This window comes from Pseudophryne corroboree, chromosome 2 (assembly GCF_028390025.1).
Source record: "Pseudophryne corroboree isolate aPseCor3 chromosome 2, aPseCor3.hap2, whole genome shotgun sequence".
In the NCBI taxonomy this organism is placed as follows: domain Eukaryota; kingdom Metazoa; phylum Chordata; class Amphibia; order Anura; family Myobatrachidae; genus Pseudophryne; species Pseudophryne corroboree.
Window position 1 is genome coordinate 683,451,350 of NC_086445.1, and position 19,233 is coordinate 683,470,582.

At 46.6% G+C, this 19,233-nt stretch overlaps 1 protein-coding gene across 1 annotated transcript in view; it reads left to right on the plus strand.

The window, feature by feature from the left end:
- Positions 1-19,233, plus strand: part of IKBKE (inhibitor of nuclear factor kappa B kinase subunit epsilon) — a 162,480-nt gene that overhangs the window by 81,582 nt on the left and 61,665 nt on the right. Inside the window, exons 9-11 of the mRNA XM_063955165.1 lie at positions 7,358-7,554; positions 11,498-11,562; positions 17,727-17,818. Of these exons, the coding sequence (XP_063811235.1) occupies positions 7,358-7,554; positions 11,498-11,562; positions 17,727-17,818 (354 nt within the window). The remainder of the gene's footprint in view (positions 1-7,357; positions 7,555-11,497; positions 11,563-17,726; positions 17,819-19,233) is intronic.

A 19,233-nucleotide genomic window follows, 5' to 3' on the forward strand; every position in this document is an offset into this window, starting at 1 on the left:
CAGCCTTGTCAAAAATAAAATAACGAAAATCCGATCCACGCCACTAAAGGGGTTCCATATTTGCACAGGGTACCCCTTTCCATATTTGCCGAGACCCCCCGTGACTCCTGTCACTGGAGATCCCAGCAGCCAATCAGGGAGCGCCATGTCACGGCGCTCTCCTGATTGGCTGTGCGCTACTAGCCTGTCAATCAGGAGAGTGCCATGATGAGGCACTCCCACATAATTTTTTTAATTTATTTTTAACTATTTCAGACCCTTTTACACAGATAAGCATGCATGGATCTCACTGATCCATGCATGACTATCTGAACACGCCAGCAAAAAGCAGGTCTATTTGAAAGCTCCTTTTTTTTTTTTCAATACGAATTCTATGCTTTCCCGGCAGTGTTTGGCTATTGTCGGCAGTGATTGAGAATACGGATTCTTATTACAGACTTCTATAAAATAACAGCCATGTTTGATCGATGGTCTATTAATTCGTATTTGTGAACTCTGCCGGTAAAAACAATATGAATAGCCCCAACACTGCCGAGATTTGTGTTTTAGTAAATTCCCGTGATCACACTTAGAAGAAAAATACAAACTCGAATTAACTCGGGACCTTAGTAAATATACCCCAAGGTATTGCATTTATGCAGATCCGTAACTACATATGTTAGCGTCCTGGGTGAGAGAGAGCACCAGTGAGTTATTAAAATCTATTGAAAATTAGATGTTAAACCATGATCATGATTATTGTCCTTTTCTCTATCATCCATAGGGGACATAGGCTTTACACTGGGTATAGATAGTGAGTTAGAGTCTGGGCACCAAACGGTTAAGTTTCTTCTCCCAGCAGCCCAGACTCCCTCTCCCCTATACTCAGCCCCGAGTCTCAGGGATCAGTTTTTCGTTTGGTGCCTGCAAGTGGTGGACCCTTTTTTTTTTTTTTTTTTACACAGGGGCTGCTTTTAAGCAGCCTCATTTTAGTTTAATTTCGTTTCTTTTATTTACTTTTATTTTCTTTTATTGAGCAGGCAGTGAGTCAGCATCCTATAGGACGCCCCACTGGCACTTCAACAATACTCGGCACTAGTGGCCGCAGCATTGGTGACTGGGACGGTGACCTTGGCTGGCTCCACAGCATGCACCAAGGTAGCTGCAACCAGACGCATCAGGGAGCAGGTAAGGCGGCTCCCTATTAGCAGGGAGCCACACACATACCGGCTGTCACTGCAAGTGAGGGACACCACTGGCAATGGGGGCCCAGGTTGTCTCTGCATACCCACTAGACCACCAGGGCAGTTGATAGGCAATGGGGCACTACATTAGTGGTGGACATTGTCCTGGATCCATGCCAGGAGTGTTGAGGCAGGTTTTCCTTGTTAGCCCCTCCCTCACCCCTTGGTGTGTTCCCTCCAGCAGGCATCCCGCCACAGGGCTTACTCCTCTCTCTCCTCCCTCCAAAAGATGCTGGGCAGCCATTTCTACCAGCTACAGCACCTCACCAAAGAGAATTACAGGCTCCTTGTCTCCCTGTGGTCAGGTTATACATACAGCTCCTTCCTCCCGTGTTGGGTTTGGATTGTTGAACACTTTCACCCATTTGGTTAATTGCATTAAATATTATGTATGCATGTAGTAAGTGTATAGGCTCTTTATCGTTGAAGTACTGTTTTAGCCTGTATTCTGTCTGCTCTCAGTTTGTTGTTTTTCAGCTAATATCTCAGTTTGTTTTTATCTTATTCTATCTTGAACTCTGGTGAACACCAATTTGTCTATTGGCATTCAACCTATATTATTTGCCTACATAGCCCCACTTATTTATTTATTTTTGGCTCTCAGACATTCAGTGCACTACCCCTTAGTAGCACACCACTGTTCTGGACAAATTTTGTGCGTGGGGACATCCTTGGAATTTCATTAACATGTCTTCCAGGGGCAAAGCACCCAGGGGCGGGGGCGTTCCTGTATTATGTAACTGTCGGAACTGTACTGGTGTGCTTTCTCCTCAGGCTCCAGACCACAATGAGCTTTGTGTCCAGTGCTTCATGGCTACACTGTTAGGGGTCCCTTTGGCCACAGTTTCCAATCAGGAACCGACATGGGCCTCCATGCTTTCACAGGTATATTGCAATTAGTTAATATGCTCACAACCCCTAGGCCCGCCCCACCTGCTAGTCTATCCATGCCTGGTCACCAGTCTTCTACCTGCTCAGGGTGATTCGCAGTCTTCTGCCGCAGAACCCTCTATGGGTCCAGTCACTCACTCAGTCGGTGCAGGGTTTGGTGCAGGTGTCTGCAACAAATGTTTATGCACCTGTTGGGTTACGACTCAGACTTGAAGGTTTCCTCCTATCATGAGGATAATGTCTCCATTACCTCTGTGGTGAGACCTCCTCTATGCCAGAGGACTCCCTACTGCAGGTGGATGTTCAAGTCAGTTAAGTCTGCACTTTTGATAAAGGACTCCGATCAGACATCTAACACAGGTGCCCCATTATTTAAATGTCAGAACCAGGTGGCTGCTGAGGTTACCTTCTTCTACTCAACCTGGGGAGCTCCTAGCGGAGGCATGGGCTACCCCTAACAAGCACTTCCAAGTCTCTAAGCGCGTTACTGCTATTTGTCCACAATCTGCTGCAAATAGGGCCAAATGGGAGTCCCACCCTCCAGTAGATGCTCACATAGCCTTGCTAGTCGAATCCACTACCCTTCCTATCCCTAACACTGCTTCCCTTAAGGACCTGACACCCTTAAAGTGATTTATTCCAATGCAGGAGCTATTGTACAACCAGCCCTTGTGTCCACCTGGTTGACTAAGGCCATCGGTCGATGGGTGGATTCCCTAGGAGACTGTCTCTGTTTTGGTGTCCACAGAATAGAGTTATTCTCTATGGTGGAACATATCAAGGAAACAGGCTCCTATCTTGGCGAGGTTGCCATTGACACAGGTATTTTAACCTGTAAGGTGTCTGCTTCTGCTGTGGCAAGCAGACACCTTAGCGCACTCAGCAGACTCTAAGAAATCTCTTGAGGCTCTCCCCTTTCGGGGGAGCGCAGAGACTCCATGCTGAACTTGGGAACCCGAAGGTACCTGTTGAGTGACTTTAGATTGCTGATAGTCGGATAGTCCATAGAGCACGCCATCCTCAATCTGAAGTCACTCAATAGTTACCTTTGAGTTCTTAAGTTCCGCATGGAGTCTCTGTGCTCCATCATTCTGGCTCTGTAGCCAGGAAACTTCATGGCCTCCCTCGCTCTCCAGGATTCCTATTTACATATTCGCATCAGGGTCAGTCACCAGCGCTTCCTCTGGTTTGCAGGATGGGAGGAACACTTACAATTTAGGGTGTTACCATTTGAACTTTCCACGGCTCCTTGTGTTTTCACGAAATTCATGGCAGTCCTGACAACACTTCTCTGCCACAGGGGAATCCAAATACTGCCTTAATTAGATGACCTACTTCTCCTGGCCCAGTCACCGGATAGGATTAGAGATCACATCCATCTCATGGTAGACCTACTCAGTCCCACAGGTAGATCATTAATTGGTGAAAATCCACCTTGGCTCCCTCTCAGGACATGCTACATCTAGGGGCTTTACTGGATTCCAGACTCCAGGGTCTATTCCTATCCACAGACTAGCTTCAGTCCTTACAGCCCAAGATTAGCACATTGTTGAGTCACTGTCAAGTATCAATTCACTCTTGCATGCCGGTTCTGGGTTCTCTGATCTCCACCTTCAACATGGTGGAGTATGCCCAGGTTCAGACATGTGTGATTTTGCCTGGAAATTCCACCTCCATCTCCACTCACAGATGATCATTATCTCGAGAGACATCTATCATTCTCTCCTGTGGTGGCTCCACTGGTTCCACCTGGACAAGGGCTGCCCCTTTTGGTTCTAGGATTAGATCCTTCTCACTACTAACACAAGTCTTTGGGGGTGGGGGGCAGTGACTTGTTATCAGAAATTTCAGGGTCGGTGGATGACTCAGGAACGTCAGGTAAACATCAATATTCTTGAGCTGAGACTGTTTTACAGAGCTCTTTGCCTAGCACAGCCCCTCCTCCACGAGTGGCCTGTCAAGGTGCAGTGGGACAACGCGACAACCATTGCCTACATAAACTATTAGGGTGGCACTCATAGTTGAAGCACCATGATGGAGGTGAGTCAAATTCTTCAGTAGGCGGAGCATCATCTTCCAGCTCTGTCAGCAATCAACATCCTGTGTCCAAAACTGGGAGCCATATTTTCTAAGCCACCAGGACGTTCATTCGGGTGAGTGGGTCCTACACCCAGACGTCTTTCAGCTCCTAGTTCTCCTCTGAGGCCTCGCAAAGATTGACTTAATGGCGTCTCGGCACAACACAAACTGCCAATATACTGCTCCTGTAGCAGGGGTCCGGGAGCTCTTCTGGTGTATGCCTTAGTGGTTTGTTGGTCCTTCCTACTCATGTACATCTTCCTTCTAATCTCAATAACTCCGCGGGTCCTCTGCAGATTCAAAGATGGAATGCGGCACGGATTGGCAGTGCAGAGCTTGGTACATGGATCTCCTGGACCTCTCCATCGAATCTCTACTGTGTGTTCCTCTCTGGCTGGATCTACTCTCTCAGGGCCCACACCTCCATTCGGATCTGGGCCATCTCGCTTTGACAGGGTAGCTCTTGAGAATTCCATCCTGAGAGCTAAGAGGCTCGTACCATGCTAAATGCCCAGAAGCCTTCTTCTGTTTGACCAGTGTTCAGCTAGAGGCTTCAACCCCAGACCTTTCCATCTTTTGCAAGTCCTGGCCAGGGCTGGAGTTTGGCCTTCACCTTTCTTTGGTAAAGGTACAGGTCTCAGCCCTTTCTGTTCTTTCCAGAGGCAGATTATGCCATTGCCCGATATATGGACTTTTCACCAGGTTGTCCTCCATGTGCAACTTTTGTTTGTTCCAGTGGTTCTGTGGAATTTATCTTTGGTTCTTCAGGCTCTCCAGTAATCTCTCTTTGAGCCCTTGGACACCATCTTCTATGTAAGCCAGCGAGTGTCCATGGTCTTCCTCCTCGTCATTGCATTGGCCAGTAGGGTTTCTGACTTGAGCACATTGTCTTGTCGCTCTCCTTTTAAAAATGTTTTACTCAGATCAAGCTACCCTTAGGACGCGATTGGGTTACCTTCCTATGGGAGTATCCAGTTTTCACATTAACTAGGAGATTGTGGTTCCTTTCTTCCAGGTACCAGATTATTTTCTAGAGCAGGCCTCCTTGGATGTTGTGGGAAGGACTAGGTATTTTCGTAAAACGGATTCCCCTCTTGTCCTGCATGATTTTAACAAACAGGGCTAGCCGGCTACTAAGCAAACTTTGAGATGTAGCTCTATTTAACTATCTTACTCTGCGGCGAACCTTCCTGCCCCTGCCTTGGTCCGGACTCAATTCACTCATAGGCGTGCGCAGGGGGGGTGCCTGGTGCGCACAGGCACCCCCTAATGTCCGGCACCCCCCACACACACGCGCATGCCTGTTGCTGCTGCCGCCAATTCCTGTCTCAGTCTGACGCTGCCCCTCACTGTGTGTCCCCGTCTCCGGCAGTCATTTACAATGTCTCTCGGCTTTCAGCCAATCAGAGCGTGCAGACTGGCTCTTGATTGGCTGCTGGCCCGTGAGCTTTGATTGGCTCACAAGCCAGCCCCATATTTCAAATGGCCGCCGGAGACAGCCAGGGACTCAGTGTAGTGAGGCACAGAAGAGACGCGTGCTGCGCTCTCCTCCCCTCAGCGGCAGAGACTGAAATCGGCGGCACTGGTAACAGAGGAGGGTGAGCACAAATGGGGGCATATGTATCTGGCACCGCTGGGGGCATTTGTGTATCTGGCACCGCTGGGGGCATTTGTGTATCTGGCACCGCTGGGGGCATGTGTGTATCTGACACCGCTGGGGGCAAGTGTGTATCTGGCACCGCTGGGGGCAAGTGTTTATCTGGCACCGCTGGGGGTATTGAGTAAGGTGCACCGCTGGGGGCATATTTTTATATTGCTTTGAGTGCCAATAGGCGGTGCTAGACACGCACAATAGGCGGTGCTAGACACGCCCAGTAGGTGGTGCCAAACACACTCCTCCGACGGTGCCCCCCTAATAAAATGTTCTGTGCACGCCTATGAATTCACTTGATCAGTCAGAACTTCTTGAGCAGCTAGACGTAGTGCCTGTGTGGAGCAGCTTTGTAAAGTAGCCAAGTGGTCCTCTGCCCATACCATCGTCTGGTTTTATTTCTTTGACACCTTTAACTCCACGGATGCGGCATTTGGGTGAAGGGTTGTTTGCGCAGCTCAGGGGCATCCCCGCCCTTAAGGGGACATCTTTGAGGCGTCCCAGTGTAAAGCCTGTGTCCCCTATGGATGATAAAGAAAAGGAGATTTATGTTCTTAAAAGTTAAATCCTTTTTTGGAATCAGTGGACCGGATGTATTGGAAAGCGATAAGGCCGGAGCTCCGAGACTCCAGCCGAACTCGTACATCTTTTTAAAGCATCAAATATTTACAAGACAAAACTAGGTTGGTGTTGCCTTGTAAACGTTTGCTGCTTTAAAAAAAACTTGCAAGTTCGTCCAGAGTCTCGGAGCTTTGTCTGTCTCGCATTCCAATACATCAGGCTCAATAGGGGGCCACCCTGTCTCACCTGGCTTTGGGGGTTTTGCATTGTTACTACTGTAGTTGCCCTTTTAACATCCACTGTGTGTTTTGATCTGAGTATGTGCCGGTCTTCCTTCTCCTTTCTCTTGCTCCTTGCCTTGGACTTGTTAACTTAACCGTTTGGTGCCCAGACTCCAGCTCACCACCTATATTCAGTGTAAAGCCTATGTAACCTATGTATTCTAAGAAACAGATATAACAGGTAAGAACATAAAGTTTCTTAATATGATTCAGTTAATCTATTTTACAACTTTGTGATTGGAGCAACACTTGGATGCACATCAGTGGATGTCTTCACTATGCTTCATGGGAAACATCTTCTTTATTGTTTATTTATAGCATAACTATATTATGCAGCTCTGCACAGAGAATATTTATTCATTCATGTGCATCCCTGCCTAATTGGAGATTACATTCTAATTTCCCTATCCCATAAAGCACGGCCTCATTAGAGTCCATTATAAGTCAGAAGTCAATTAACCTCAGTATACTGAGGTTGTGAGGAAACATGAAAACCAGGAGAAAAACCAAGCAAACAGAGGGAGAACATGCAAACTCCACAAAGATAAGGCTGAAAGCTCTGTGTGGAAGTGTTATCCACTGTGTTACCCATATAATGTTATTAACTTATGTGACAGAATGTGAAAGTTTTTTTTTTTTTTGTTCTCATCTTTTGCTTGTTCTCAATACAGTGTGGGTATATTTATGGAAACTGTCGCCAAACAAACTGGAGTTGTGTCAGAGAGACAGACCTATTTCTGTGAGGGACATCCCTACCCTATCAGTCCAACATGGCAGGTGCAGCATCTTTCTAAGACAACAGAACAGTACCCACTTATTTTAGTAGTTTGCGAGAGCGAGGGTCCAATGGGAGTCGCCTACAAAGACCGTGAGTTTGATTTTATCTCTACTTTCAGTTTTTGGGTGAATACTTATTGGATGGTGCTTATGCATCATGCATTGGAGCTATTTTCAGTCTTCTTTTACTGTCAATGGTAGACTTAAACTGCCATTTAACTGCACAAAAACAAAGAAAAGTATATCCAATAAAAAAAGATATTGGGGTCAATTTACTAAGGTGGGTTTTTTTTTAGAACTGGTGATGTTGCTCATAGCAACCAATCAGATTCTAGTTAAGCTTTATCTAACTGCTTGTAGAAGATAATAGATATAATCTGATTGGTTGCTATGGGCACCATCACCAGTTCTAAAAAAAAAAACTCCTACCTTAGTAAATTTACCCCATTGTATGATATTCACAAATGCAAACAATCTCGTGCGAGTGAAGTCACTATTTACAATACAAATATACAGTGATACAGTATATATCAAACTTGTGTATTATGTAACTTAACAATAAACACTGAAACAACAGTAGTATTTACACTTAACTATATACAGTATGGTAGACCAAGAAAAGGGGGAAAACAGAGTCCGGAGCACTTTTACAAACACTGGCGGTATATTAGTGTGGGTAGGTAATTCCACATGTGAGAGAGCATAGAGCTCTTACAGGTATCAGATAATTAGATTATGGAGGTGCACCCATGAGAGGGAAATTGAGTAATATGGAACAAAGAGTATAGGGCCTAATTCAGCATGGATCGGTATTCAGAGAAATTGCAATTGTCTGCAAGTAGAAAGGCGCCGCTCCGGCAGGAAGAAAAAAACGCTCTGTGCAAAATTGCGAATGCATCGATCGCTATCCACTCACAGATGCATACACAATTCCTGGAACATTGAAGAATCTTTGCCGTCTGAGCAAATTTGAGTAGGTCTTAGGCTGGCAGTAATCTGCAACTGAGACGGGCTGGAAGTGGTCTGCGCTGATGGCAGAGACCCTCCCCAACACACCTGCGCTTTTGCTAACACACCCAAAAAACGGCAGGTTTCTGCCCAGAAATGCTGGATTCCTGTCAGTCAAACAGCGGCTGCATTGTGATTATGATCTGTACAAATTTTCTGTCGCTATTACCCCTCACACGTGTGCAATGTGAATGCTACGCATGCACAGCCATTCGATAATCGTTCAATTTGCGATTTCTCTGAATAGCAATCCATGTTGAATTAGGCCCATGATACTCTCTTTGCTGGGACACTCAACCTACCAAAATCATTAAAGCGTAACGTTTATCAATATGTATTAAAATGAGAAAGTATAAAATTGTCTCAGGGCACATAAACGAAACATATATAAACAAATAATGTGTTTTCACAAAGAAAGAGCAAGCAAGAAATCAAGGTGAGAATTATCGGTGTGCAGGTAACACGTATCAAATCAATTTACCAGAGCCAAAAACTCTCACCCTTGGTAAAAAAACACAATGATTTCATTTAAGTGGCCACATACATAGTCCTAATGGGGTGCAGTCAATATACCAGCTGTCAGAAACGCAGTGTTCAGGAAACGGATGCCGGAATCCCGTCAGCCGGTGAAATACTGATGCCCGGAATCCACACCACCAACCGAATGAGATCAGAACCTGTGGCGAGTGAAGCGAGCCACCGGGCCCGATGTGTGGTGAGCCCTGGGAGCCCACAATGGACTCGCTGTCGGGATGCCGCTGTTGGTATAGTGACAACCGGCATCCCATCTACTAGGATATCATACTGTGTGTATCCTGTCCAAAGTTGTACAGAGGATAGTTTTCCTTGTTATGCAGTGGGATGCAGGACCTAATTGACTAGGTCCAGGCTGACAATTGGCTGAAGAGTTTATTTGGATGTGCCCTATAGGGCCTTATTCAGAGTCAGTTGCAAGTGGAATTGCAATATGCGATCACATATAATCACATATGCAAATCTAGAGCTGCTTCCTTGTCTTAAGGTGCTCATACACTGGACGATATTATGAGCGATTTGGCAATTTCCGACGGATCAGAACTACAAATCGTTCATAATAGTGCAAATTGTTCAGTGTCTGTGAACGATAACGAACACGATGCGCGGTCCCGCTGGTCTTTGGTTGGAGCTTCTGATCCTCCCTGCTGCAGGGAAGATCTGAAGCTGTCATCAATGACAGCATGCTCCTGGATGTAGCCATTACCAGATCTTAAGATATATTTTAAAGATATATAATGTGTATTGTACTTTATCGTTTGCCCACAGCTGCTGGGGGAGTTCAAGAGCAATCGTTAACTAGAAATCATCATTTACAGGTCAACTAGTGTATGGGCACCTTTACTTGGCTGAGCTGAGACTGGATTGTGACTGGAGGTGTGGCAGTACAGAAATACTAAGAATTGAAGCACACATTGGAAATGTATTGAAGTTAATGGCGGGGATATGTAGCTAATAAGTACCTAGTGGCTTGGATTATCTGAATTGTTCTGCAAAGCAGACACATGCATATATTTTTTATTTGAACACATACAATATACCTGCAGGCTTCCCCTTCCCTAATTATTTGTGTAAAATGAGGGATCAGTGCAGAGTAAAGTGACTTTTAAACACTGCGTCTGCTGTTTTCTTGTATTTAAATTAGTAGGTGTGTTTACATTTGTGACAAATCAGAAGCAGCTATTCTTAACATCTTCGCAGTCATTCCTAGCAACTTTACACTTTCATAGGGTCAGAGCTTACACAAGTCAGACCCCTTCAAGCAGCTGTATTTTGGTGGCCATGTTAGTCTCAATTTGCAATTACATGCTGATACCACACTCTTACTGTACTACACACACTGCAATCACATTCACACCCACTTCCTACAATTCTATTCCCATTCCAGCCCTGGTCTCAGCCCTCAAGTCGCAGAGAGTTTCAAGTCATACTCAAAGTCTCACATTGCGTTTAAGGGGGGAATTCAGTTGTCAGCAGTAATTTACCACGGGCATATTGATTTCTTGGGTCTATCCAGTTAGTCCCAAAGTCAGCCCGACATCGGCACTACTCATGGATTTTTTTTTTCGGGACCTGCTGCAACGGCAGCGAAACCACACAGGATTCTATGGTGAGAATTCAAATGTTTAAAAAGTGGGTTGGGTATCTGTTTTTTCCTGTCTATTAGGAAAAAACAGACACCCAACTGACTTTACAAACAATCGAATACACCCTACAGTATGTGGTTTCACCTGAAAATTTTTCGGGTGGTAAAAACAGGCTGTACTTGGATTGACCAAAAAAATAAATTGTGATAAAGTCACGTTTTTACCGCCAGCAAAAATTGTCTGGGCCAGTTGAATTCCACCCTATTACTGCCTCTGAATAAAGCCCTTAGTTAGCAAAGAACAAACTTTGCATACTGTAAATTATCTATTGCACATAATATAATAAAAATCCTATGTTTGTAGGATTGGGTACGGTATGCCGGCAGTTGGGATCCTGGCGGTCAGCATTCCGAAGCTGGGATCCCGTTTCACCAGAGAGCAGGCGGGGTGGCAAGCGCAACAAAGCCCCTTGTGGGCTTGGTGGCTCGCTGTGCTCGCCACAGGTTCTGTTCCCATTCTACGGGTGTTGTGAACACCCACGAGTAGGAATAGCCCCTGCATGTCAGCATTCCAACCGTCTGTATTTCTAGCGGTCAGGAATCCGGCGTCTGTATCCTGATCGCCGGGATCCGAACGCCGGCAACGTGACTATATCCCATTTGTAGTTGCTACACCTACATGATCACTTTTTTATTTTATTGTTGAATTATATAGCAAACCTACTGTACCAAACATTGGCGAGTGTAAGTGACTGCTAAGGAGTCTGCATTGCTAGTGATTGGTTTTAGCAGCCACTGTGCAATCAGGTGCCTCTGTTTCACTAGTGCAGTGCTTAGGTTTGTATACACAGGTGTCGTGGCCAGAGATGTCTGACCAGTGTGGTCCTTACTTCTTTCCTATTTCCAGCTGCTTTGGACTTCCCCAGGTTCCTGCACTCAGTTGAAGTTTCTGTTGACTGCTCTGTCGCAAAAGTAAGTAGAAAATGATAGTCCAAATATATCAGTAGACTAGCCTAGTAGTAACTGGGAATCTGACGAATTGGAGCAACGGGACAGTGGTGTATACGTTGTATTAATTAAAACTGGTGTCAGCAATAGCCATGGGAAAATCCACTATAGCCTCTATGCCAGTCAGCAAACTGATTGCCAGTTTAGCACCCAGAGGTGTGACACAGTGACCCCAGGACTGATGCCTTTACCATGACTTTTCTCTGACGTCCTAGTGGATGCTGGGAACTCCGTAAGGACCATGGGGAATAGACGGGCTCCGCAGGAGACTGGGCACTCTAAAAGAAAGATTAGGTACTGGTGTGCACTGGCTCCTCCCTCTATGCCCCTCCTCCAGACCTCAGTTAGAATCTGTGCCCGGCCAGAGCTGGGTGCTCCTAGTGGGCTCTCCTGAGCTTGCTAGAAAGAAAGTATTTGTTAGGTTTTTTATTTTCAGTGAGATCTGCTGGCAACAGACTCACTGCTACGTGGGACTGAGGGGAGAGAAGCAAACCTACCTGCGTGCAGCTAGCTTGTGCTTCTTAGGCTACTGGACACCATTAGCTCCAGAGGGTTCGAACACAGGGCCTGACCTCGATCGTCCGTTCCCGGAGCCGCGCCGCCGTCCCCCGTGCAGAGCCAGAAGACAGAAGGAGAGGAAATCGGCGGCAGAAGACTCCGGTTTTCATTAAGGTAGTGCACAGCACTGCAGCTGTGCGCCATTGCTACCACAGCACACCACACACTCCGGTCACTGTAGGGTGCAGGGCGCTGGGGGGGGGGGCGCCCTGGGCAGCAATTATATTACCTTTTGGCTAAATATATACATAATACAGTCACCTAACTGTATATGTGTAAAAAACCCCGCCATTAAGTTAAAGAAAACGCGGGACAGAAGCCCGCCGCTGAAGGGGCGGGGCCTTCTTCCTCAGCACACCAGCGCTATTTTCCCTTCACAGCTCCGCTGGAAGCACGCTCCCCAGGCTCTCCCCTGCAGTATCCAGGTACAAGACGGGTTAAAAAGAGAGGGGGGGCACATAAATTTAGGCGCAAATCGATACAAACAAGCAGCTATTGGGAAAATCACTTATTAGCAGTGTAAATCCCTGTGTTCTATAGCGCTGTGGTGTGTTCTGGCATACTCTCTCTCTGTCTCCCCAAAGGACTTTGTGGGGTCCTGTCCTCAGTCTGAGCATTCCCTGTGTGTGTGCGGTGTGTCGGTACGGCTGTGTCGACATGTTTGATGAGGAGGGTTACGTGGAGGCGGAGCAGGGGCAGATACATGTGGTGTCGCCCCCGACGGGGCCGACACCTGATTGGATGGATATGTGGAAGGTCTTAACCGACAGTGTCAACTCCTTACATAAAAGTTTTGATGACGCAGCAGCCTTGGGACAGCCGGAGTCTCAGCCCGCGCCTGCCCAGGCAACTCAGAAGCCGTCAGGGGCTCATAAACGCCCGCTAGCTCTGATGGTAGACACAGATGTCGACACGGAGTCTGACTCCAGTGTGGATGAGGATGAGACAAATGTTCAGTCTACAAAAGCCATCCGATGCATGATTACTGCAATGAAAGATGTATTGCACATTTCTGATATTAACCCGGTTACCACCAAAAGGGGTATTATGTTTGGGGAGAAAAAGCAACCAGTGACTTTTCCCCCATCTGATGAATTAAATGATTTGTGTGAAGAAGCGTGGAGTTCCCCTGATAAGAAACTAGTGATTTCTAAGAGGTTACTGATGGCGTACCCTTTCCCGCCAACGGATAGGTTACGTTGGGAAACATCCCCTAGGGTGGACAAGGCGCTAACACGCTTATCTAAAAGGGTGGCACTGCCGTCTCATGATACGGCCGCCCTAAAGGATCCTGCGGATAGAAAGCAGGAAGCTATCCTGAAGTCTGTGTATACACACTCTGGTACTCTACTGAGACCTGCTATTGCTTCAGCCTGGATGTGTTAGTGCTGCAGCAGCATGGACTGATACCCTGTCAGACAACATTGATTCCCTCGACAGGGATACTATTTTGCTAACCATCGAACATATAAAAGACGTCGTCTTATATATGCGGGATGCACAGAGGGACATTTGCCTGCTGGCATCTAGAATTAATGCAATGTCCATTTCTGCCAGAAGAGTATTATGTACTCGGCAGTGGACAGGTGATGCAGATTCTAAAAAACACATGGAGGTTTTGCCTTATAAGGGTGAGGAACTATTTGGGGACGGTCTCTCGCACCTCGTATCCACAGCAACTGCTGGGAAGTCGACTTTTTTGCCTCAGATCCCTCACAGCCTAAGAAAGCACCGTATTATCAAATGCAGTCCTTTCGGCCTCAGAAAGGCAAGCGGGTCAGAGGAGCATCCTTTCTGGCCAGAGGCAAGGGAAGAGGAAAGAAGCTGCACCAGGCAGCCAGTTCCCAGGAACAAAAATCCTCCCCTGCTTCCACTAAGTCCACCGCATGACGTTGGGTCTCCACAGGCGGAGCCAGGTGCGGTGGGGGCGCGTCTCCGAAACTTCAGCAACCAGTGGGTTCGCTCACAAGTGGGTTGTACAAATTGTATCTCAGGGATACAAGCTGGAGTTCGAGGCGACACCCCCTCGCCGTTACCTCAAATCAGCCTTGCCAGCTGCTCCCAGGGAAAGGGAGGTAGTACTGGCGGCAATTCACAAGCTGTACCTCCAGCAGGTGATAATCAAGGTCCCCCTCCTTCAACAGGGCAGGGGTTACTATTCCACAATGTTTGTGGTACCGAAACCGGACGGTTCGGTGAGACCCATCCTGAATTTAAAATCCTTGAACACTTATATAAAGAAGTTCAAGTTCAAAATGGAATCGCTCAGGGCGGTTATTGCAAGCCTGGAAGAGGGGGATTTTATGGTGTCGCTGGACATCAAGGATGCTTACTTGCATGTCCCCATTTTCCCACCTCACCAGGAGTACCTCAGGTTTGTGGTACAGAACTGTCATTACCAATTCCAGACGTTGCCGGTTGGTCTCTCCACGGCTCTGAGAATATTTACCAAGGTAATGGCCGAAATTATGATACTCCTTCGAAGAAAGGGAGTTATAATTATCCCGTACTTGGACGATCTCCTCATAAAGGCGAGGTCCAAAGAGCAGTTGTTGGTCAGCGTAGCACTCTCTCAGGAAGTGCTGCAACAGCACGGCTGGATTCTGAACATCCCACAGTCGCAGCTGACCCCTACGACGCATCTGCTTTTCCTGGGAATGATTCTGGACACAGAACAGAAGAAGGTGTTTCTCCCGGAGGAGAAGGCCCAGGAATTGTCATCTCTGGTCAGGGACCTCCTGAAACCAAAACAGGTGTCGGTGCATCACTGCACGCGAGTCCTGGGAAAGATGGTGGCTTCTTACGAAGCAATTCCCTTCGGCTTGTTCCATGCAAGGATCTTTCAGTGGGATCTGTTGGACAAATGGTCCGGATCGCATCTTCAGATGCATCTGTTGATCACCCTGTCCCCAAGGGCCAGGGTGTCTCTGCTGTGGTGGCTGCAGAGTGCTCATCTTCTCGAGGGACGCAGGTTCGGCATACAGGACTGGATCCTGGTGACCATGGATGCAAGCCTCCGAGGATGGGGGGCAGTCACTCAGGGAAGAAACTTCCAGGGACAGTGGTCAAGTCTGGAGACTTCTCTACACATAAATATATTGGAACTAAGGGCCATCTACAACGCCCTGAGTCAAGCAGAGCCCCTGCTTCAAAACCAATCTGTACTGATTCAGTCAGACAACATCACGGCGGTCGCCCATGTAAACCGCCAGGGCGGCACAAGAAGCAGGATGGCAATGGCAGAAGCCACAAGGATTCTTCGATGGGCGGAGAATCACGTGCTAGCACTGTCAACGGTGTTCATTCCGGGAGTGGACAACTGGGAAGCAGACTTCCTCAGCAGGCATGACCTCCACCCGGGAGAGTGGGGACTTCATCAAGAAGTCTTCACACAGATTGTAAATCGTTGGGAACTGCCACAGGTGGACATGATGGCGTCCCGCCTCAACAAAATGCTAAAAAAATATTGCGCCAGGTCACGGGACCCTCAGGCGATAGCTGTGGACGCACTAGTGACACCGTGGGTGTACCAGTCGGTTTATGTGTTCCCTCCTCTTCCTCTCATACCCAAGGTACTGAGGATAGTAAGAAAGAGAGGAGTAAGAACTATACTCATCGTTCCGGATTGGCCAAGAAGAACTTGGTACCCAGAACTACAAGAAATGATCTCAGAGGACCCATGGCCTCTGCCTCTCAGACAGGACCTGTTACAGCAGGGGCCCTATCTGTTCCAAGACTTACCGTGGCTGCGTTTGACGGCATGGCGGTTGAACGCCTGATCCTAGCGGAAAAGGGCATTCCGGATGAAGTTATTCCTACGCTGATAAAGGCTAGGAAAGACGTGACAGCAAAACATTATCACCGTATATGGCGAAAATATGTTGCTTGGTGTGAGGCCAGGAAGGCCCCTACAGAGGAATTCCAGCTGGGTCGATTCCTGCACTTCCTACAGTCAGGAGTGACTATGGGCCTAAAATTAGGTTCCATAAAGGTCCAGATTTCGGCCCTATCTATTTTCTTTCAAAAAGAACTGGCTTCACTGCCTGAAGTTCAGACGTTTGTTAAGGGAGTGCTGCATATTCAGCCCCCTTTTGTGCCTCCAGTGGCACCTTGGGATCTTAACATTGTGTTGGATTTCCTGAAATCACACTGGTTTGAGCCACTTAAGACCGTGGAGCTAAAGTATCTCACGTGGAAGGTGGTCATGCTGTTGGCCTTGACTTCAGCTAGGCGTGTGTCAGAATTGGCGGCTTTGTCATGTAAAAGCCCGTATCTGATCTTCCATATGGACAGGGCAGAATTGAGGACTCGTCCCCAATTTCTCCCAAAGGTGGTATCAGCGTTTCATTTGAACCAACCTATTGTGGTGCCTGCGGCTACTCGGGACTTGGAGGCTTCCAAGTTGCTGGACGTAGTCAGGGCTTTGAAAATCTATGTAGCCAGGACGGCTGGAGTCAGGAAAACTGACTCGCTGTTTATCCTGGATGCACCCAACAAACTGGGTGCTCCGGCTTCAAAGCAAACTATTGCGCGCTGGATCTGTAACACGATTCAGCAAGCTCATTCTGCGGCAGGGTTACCGCATCCTAAATCAGTAAAAGCCCATTCCACAAGGAAGGTGGGCTCTTCTTGGGCGGCTGCCCGAGGGGTCTCGGCTTTACAGCTTTGCCGAGCTGCTACTTGGTCGGGTTCAAACACATTTGCTAAGTTCTACAAGTTTGATACCCTGGCTGAGGAGGACCTTGCCTTTGCTCATTCGGTGCTGCAGAGTCATCCGCACTCTACCGCCCGTTTGGGAGCTTTGGTATAATCCCCATGGTCCTTACGGAGTTCCCAGCATCCACTAGGACGTCAGAGAAAATAAGAATTTACTCACCGGTAATTCTATTTCTCGTAGTCCGTAGTGGATGCTGGGCGCCCGTCCCAAGTGCGGACTCTCTGCAATACATGTATATAGTTATTGCTTAACTAAAGGGTTATTGTTATGAGCCATCTGTTACTGAGGCTCAGTTGTTGTTCATACTGTTAACTGGGTATGGTTATCACAAGTTGTACAGTGTGATTGGTGTGGCTGGTATGAGTCTTACCCTGGATTCCAAATCCTTTCCTTGTTGTGTCAGCTCTTCCGGGCACCGTTTCCTTAACTGAGGTCTGGAGGAGGGGCATAGAGGGAGGAGCCAGTGCACACCAGATAGTACCTAATCTTTCTTTTAGAGTGCCCAGTCTCCTGCGGAGCCCGTCTATTCCCCATGGTCCTTACGGAGTTCCCAGCATCCACTACGGACTACGAGAAATAGAATTACCGGTGAGTATATTCTAATTTTTACCACCGCTTCTGTGTTGGGTCAACTAATAGACCATCCTATTAGCACACCAGTGTCATGCCCCCACCAACACTACTACTCAAGCACTTACAGGAGAAATATGAAAGGAGTGTGTGTCTGTAAATAGCTTCTTATGGTACTGTACATACTGTATAATAGATTTGTCATTTCATGACTGTATGCAGGTTACAGAACTAACCTAAGATCTAAAAACATGAAAGGTAACAAATACTTGTTTTTTTCCAGAACGTTGTTAGTGCTGTATACCAGACATTACGAGTTACGCAGTCACTGCTGACATGCCAAGAGTTTATACTCCGGGGGACATATTGGCTCATGTGAGTGATACATATATCATCCAGGAAGGGTCCACTTTCTGTGCTTCACATCTTATCTCCAAATTCAAAGCAACATCCTTCCCATGTTTTGTAACAAACCCAGAAACATTTATACAGTATGTACTCTGTAGAAAGATTTCTGACTACATGGATCTTGCACAACATTTACACGTTAAGTGTCAATATAATTTTCTGCTTCCTTGTACTGCAATATACCTAGTCATTTCCCAATGGAATTGTGCAACTCACCAACATGGCACAGGGTGGATTAAGTATTTTAGATTTAAATCTACCCTTTAAACAATGACTAAACCCACAATTTTGAAATGCAATATATATATGTGTGTGTGTGTGTGTGTGTGTGTGTGTGTGTATACACAGTCTTGGCTTGACTCTTTTTTTTTTTTGCAAGCATTTATAAACTTGAATTCTATTGGGCAGAGTGGATGGAGGCTTTGGTATGCCAGACATCTCTGCTTTCTCGAATGCTGCATTGTTTCGCTACATTGCAGACTGGTTTTCTGGTGGCTCTGTGTACTCACTCCCTGTTGTAGAGGAACACCTATTTCACCCCTTTTCCCCAGCTGCTTTGCCCCATACCCCAGATAAACTGATCCCTCCACATTTAAAGCCTAATGTACTTTTTTTGTGATACATATTAAGCTTGGAAGTCCATTAACAAATGACTAAATAGGAACTTCACTAATACCCCCTACACTACCTTTTGAGGAAACCCCCAGTTGTCCCCTGGTCTTGAAAATCCCACTTATCTTACATGGAAAGAAAAGAGTATTTCATCTATTCTAAATATCTTCGACCCAGGAGGCACAATATATACTCCTTCTCTACCTTTGTTGCCAAATATAATGTATCAAATCAACACTTTTTTATGTACCTGCAATCTCGCCACTTCACACAAACATTAGCCCTGCGATGCCTCTTGATAGAAGTATTAATCCTCTTGCACCTATCTTGCAATCAAACACTAGTCTTGGCTATAGGATACAGAATTTATATTCTGTTCTTATTGCTTTTTAGGAAAGGAGTTTTGCAACACAAACTTCACTCACGTTGGTTGCATGATATGCCTGACTTTCCTATTCTATTCGAATTATTGCTCATATTGCCTCCCACACGCAAGCATTTACAATTGGCGATTTACAAGAAACACATCTCAAGTTCCTAAATAGAGCCTAATATGTCTCTCCGAAACAGCACTCTTATTTCACCATGGCTAGCTCTGGTTGTTGTTTTAAATGTAACATGGCTGATGCTACTTACTTCCAGAATTTTTGGAGCTGTGGGAAAATAAGAACCTTATGGGATAAGTTGATGGGTTTCATTAATATTACCTTTTCACTTCAATTGTGTAAACTCCCTGCTGCCTGTCTATTTTACTGGTTTTCAGAGTGGGA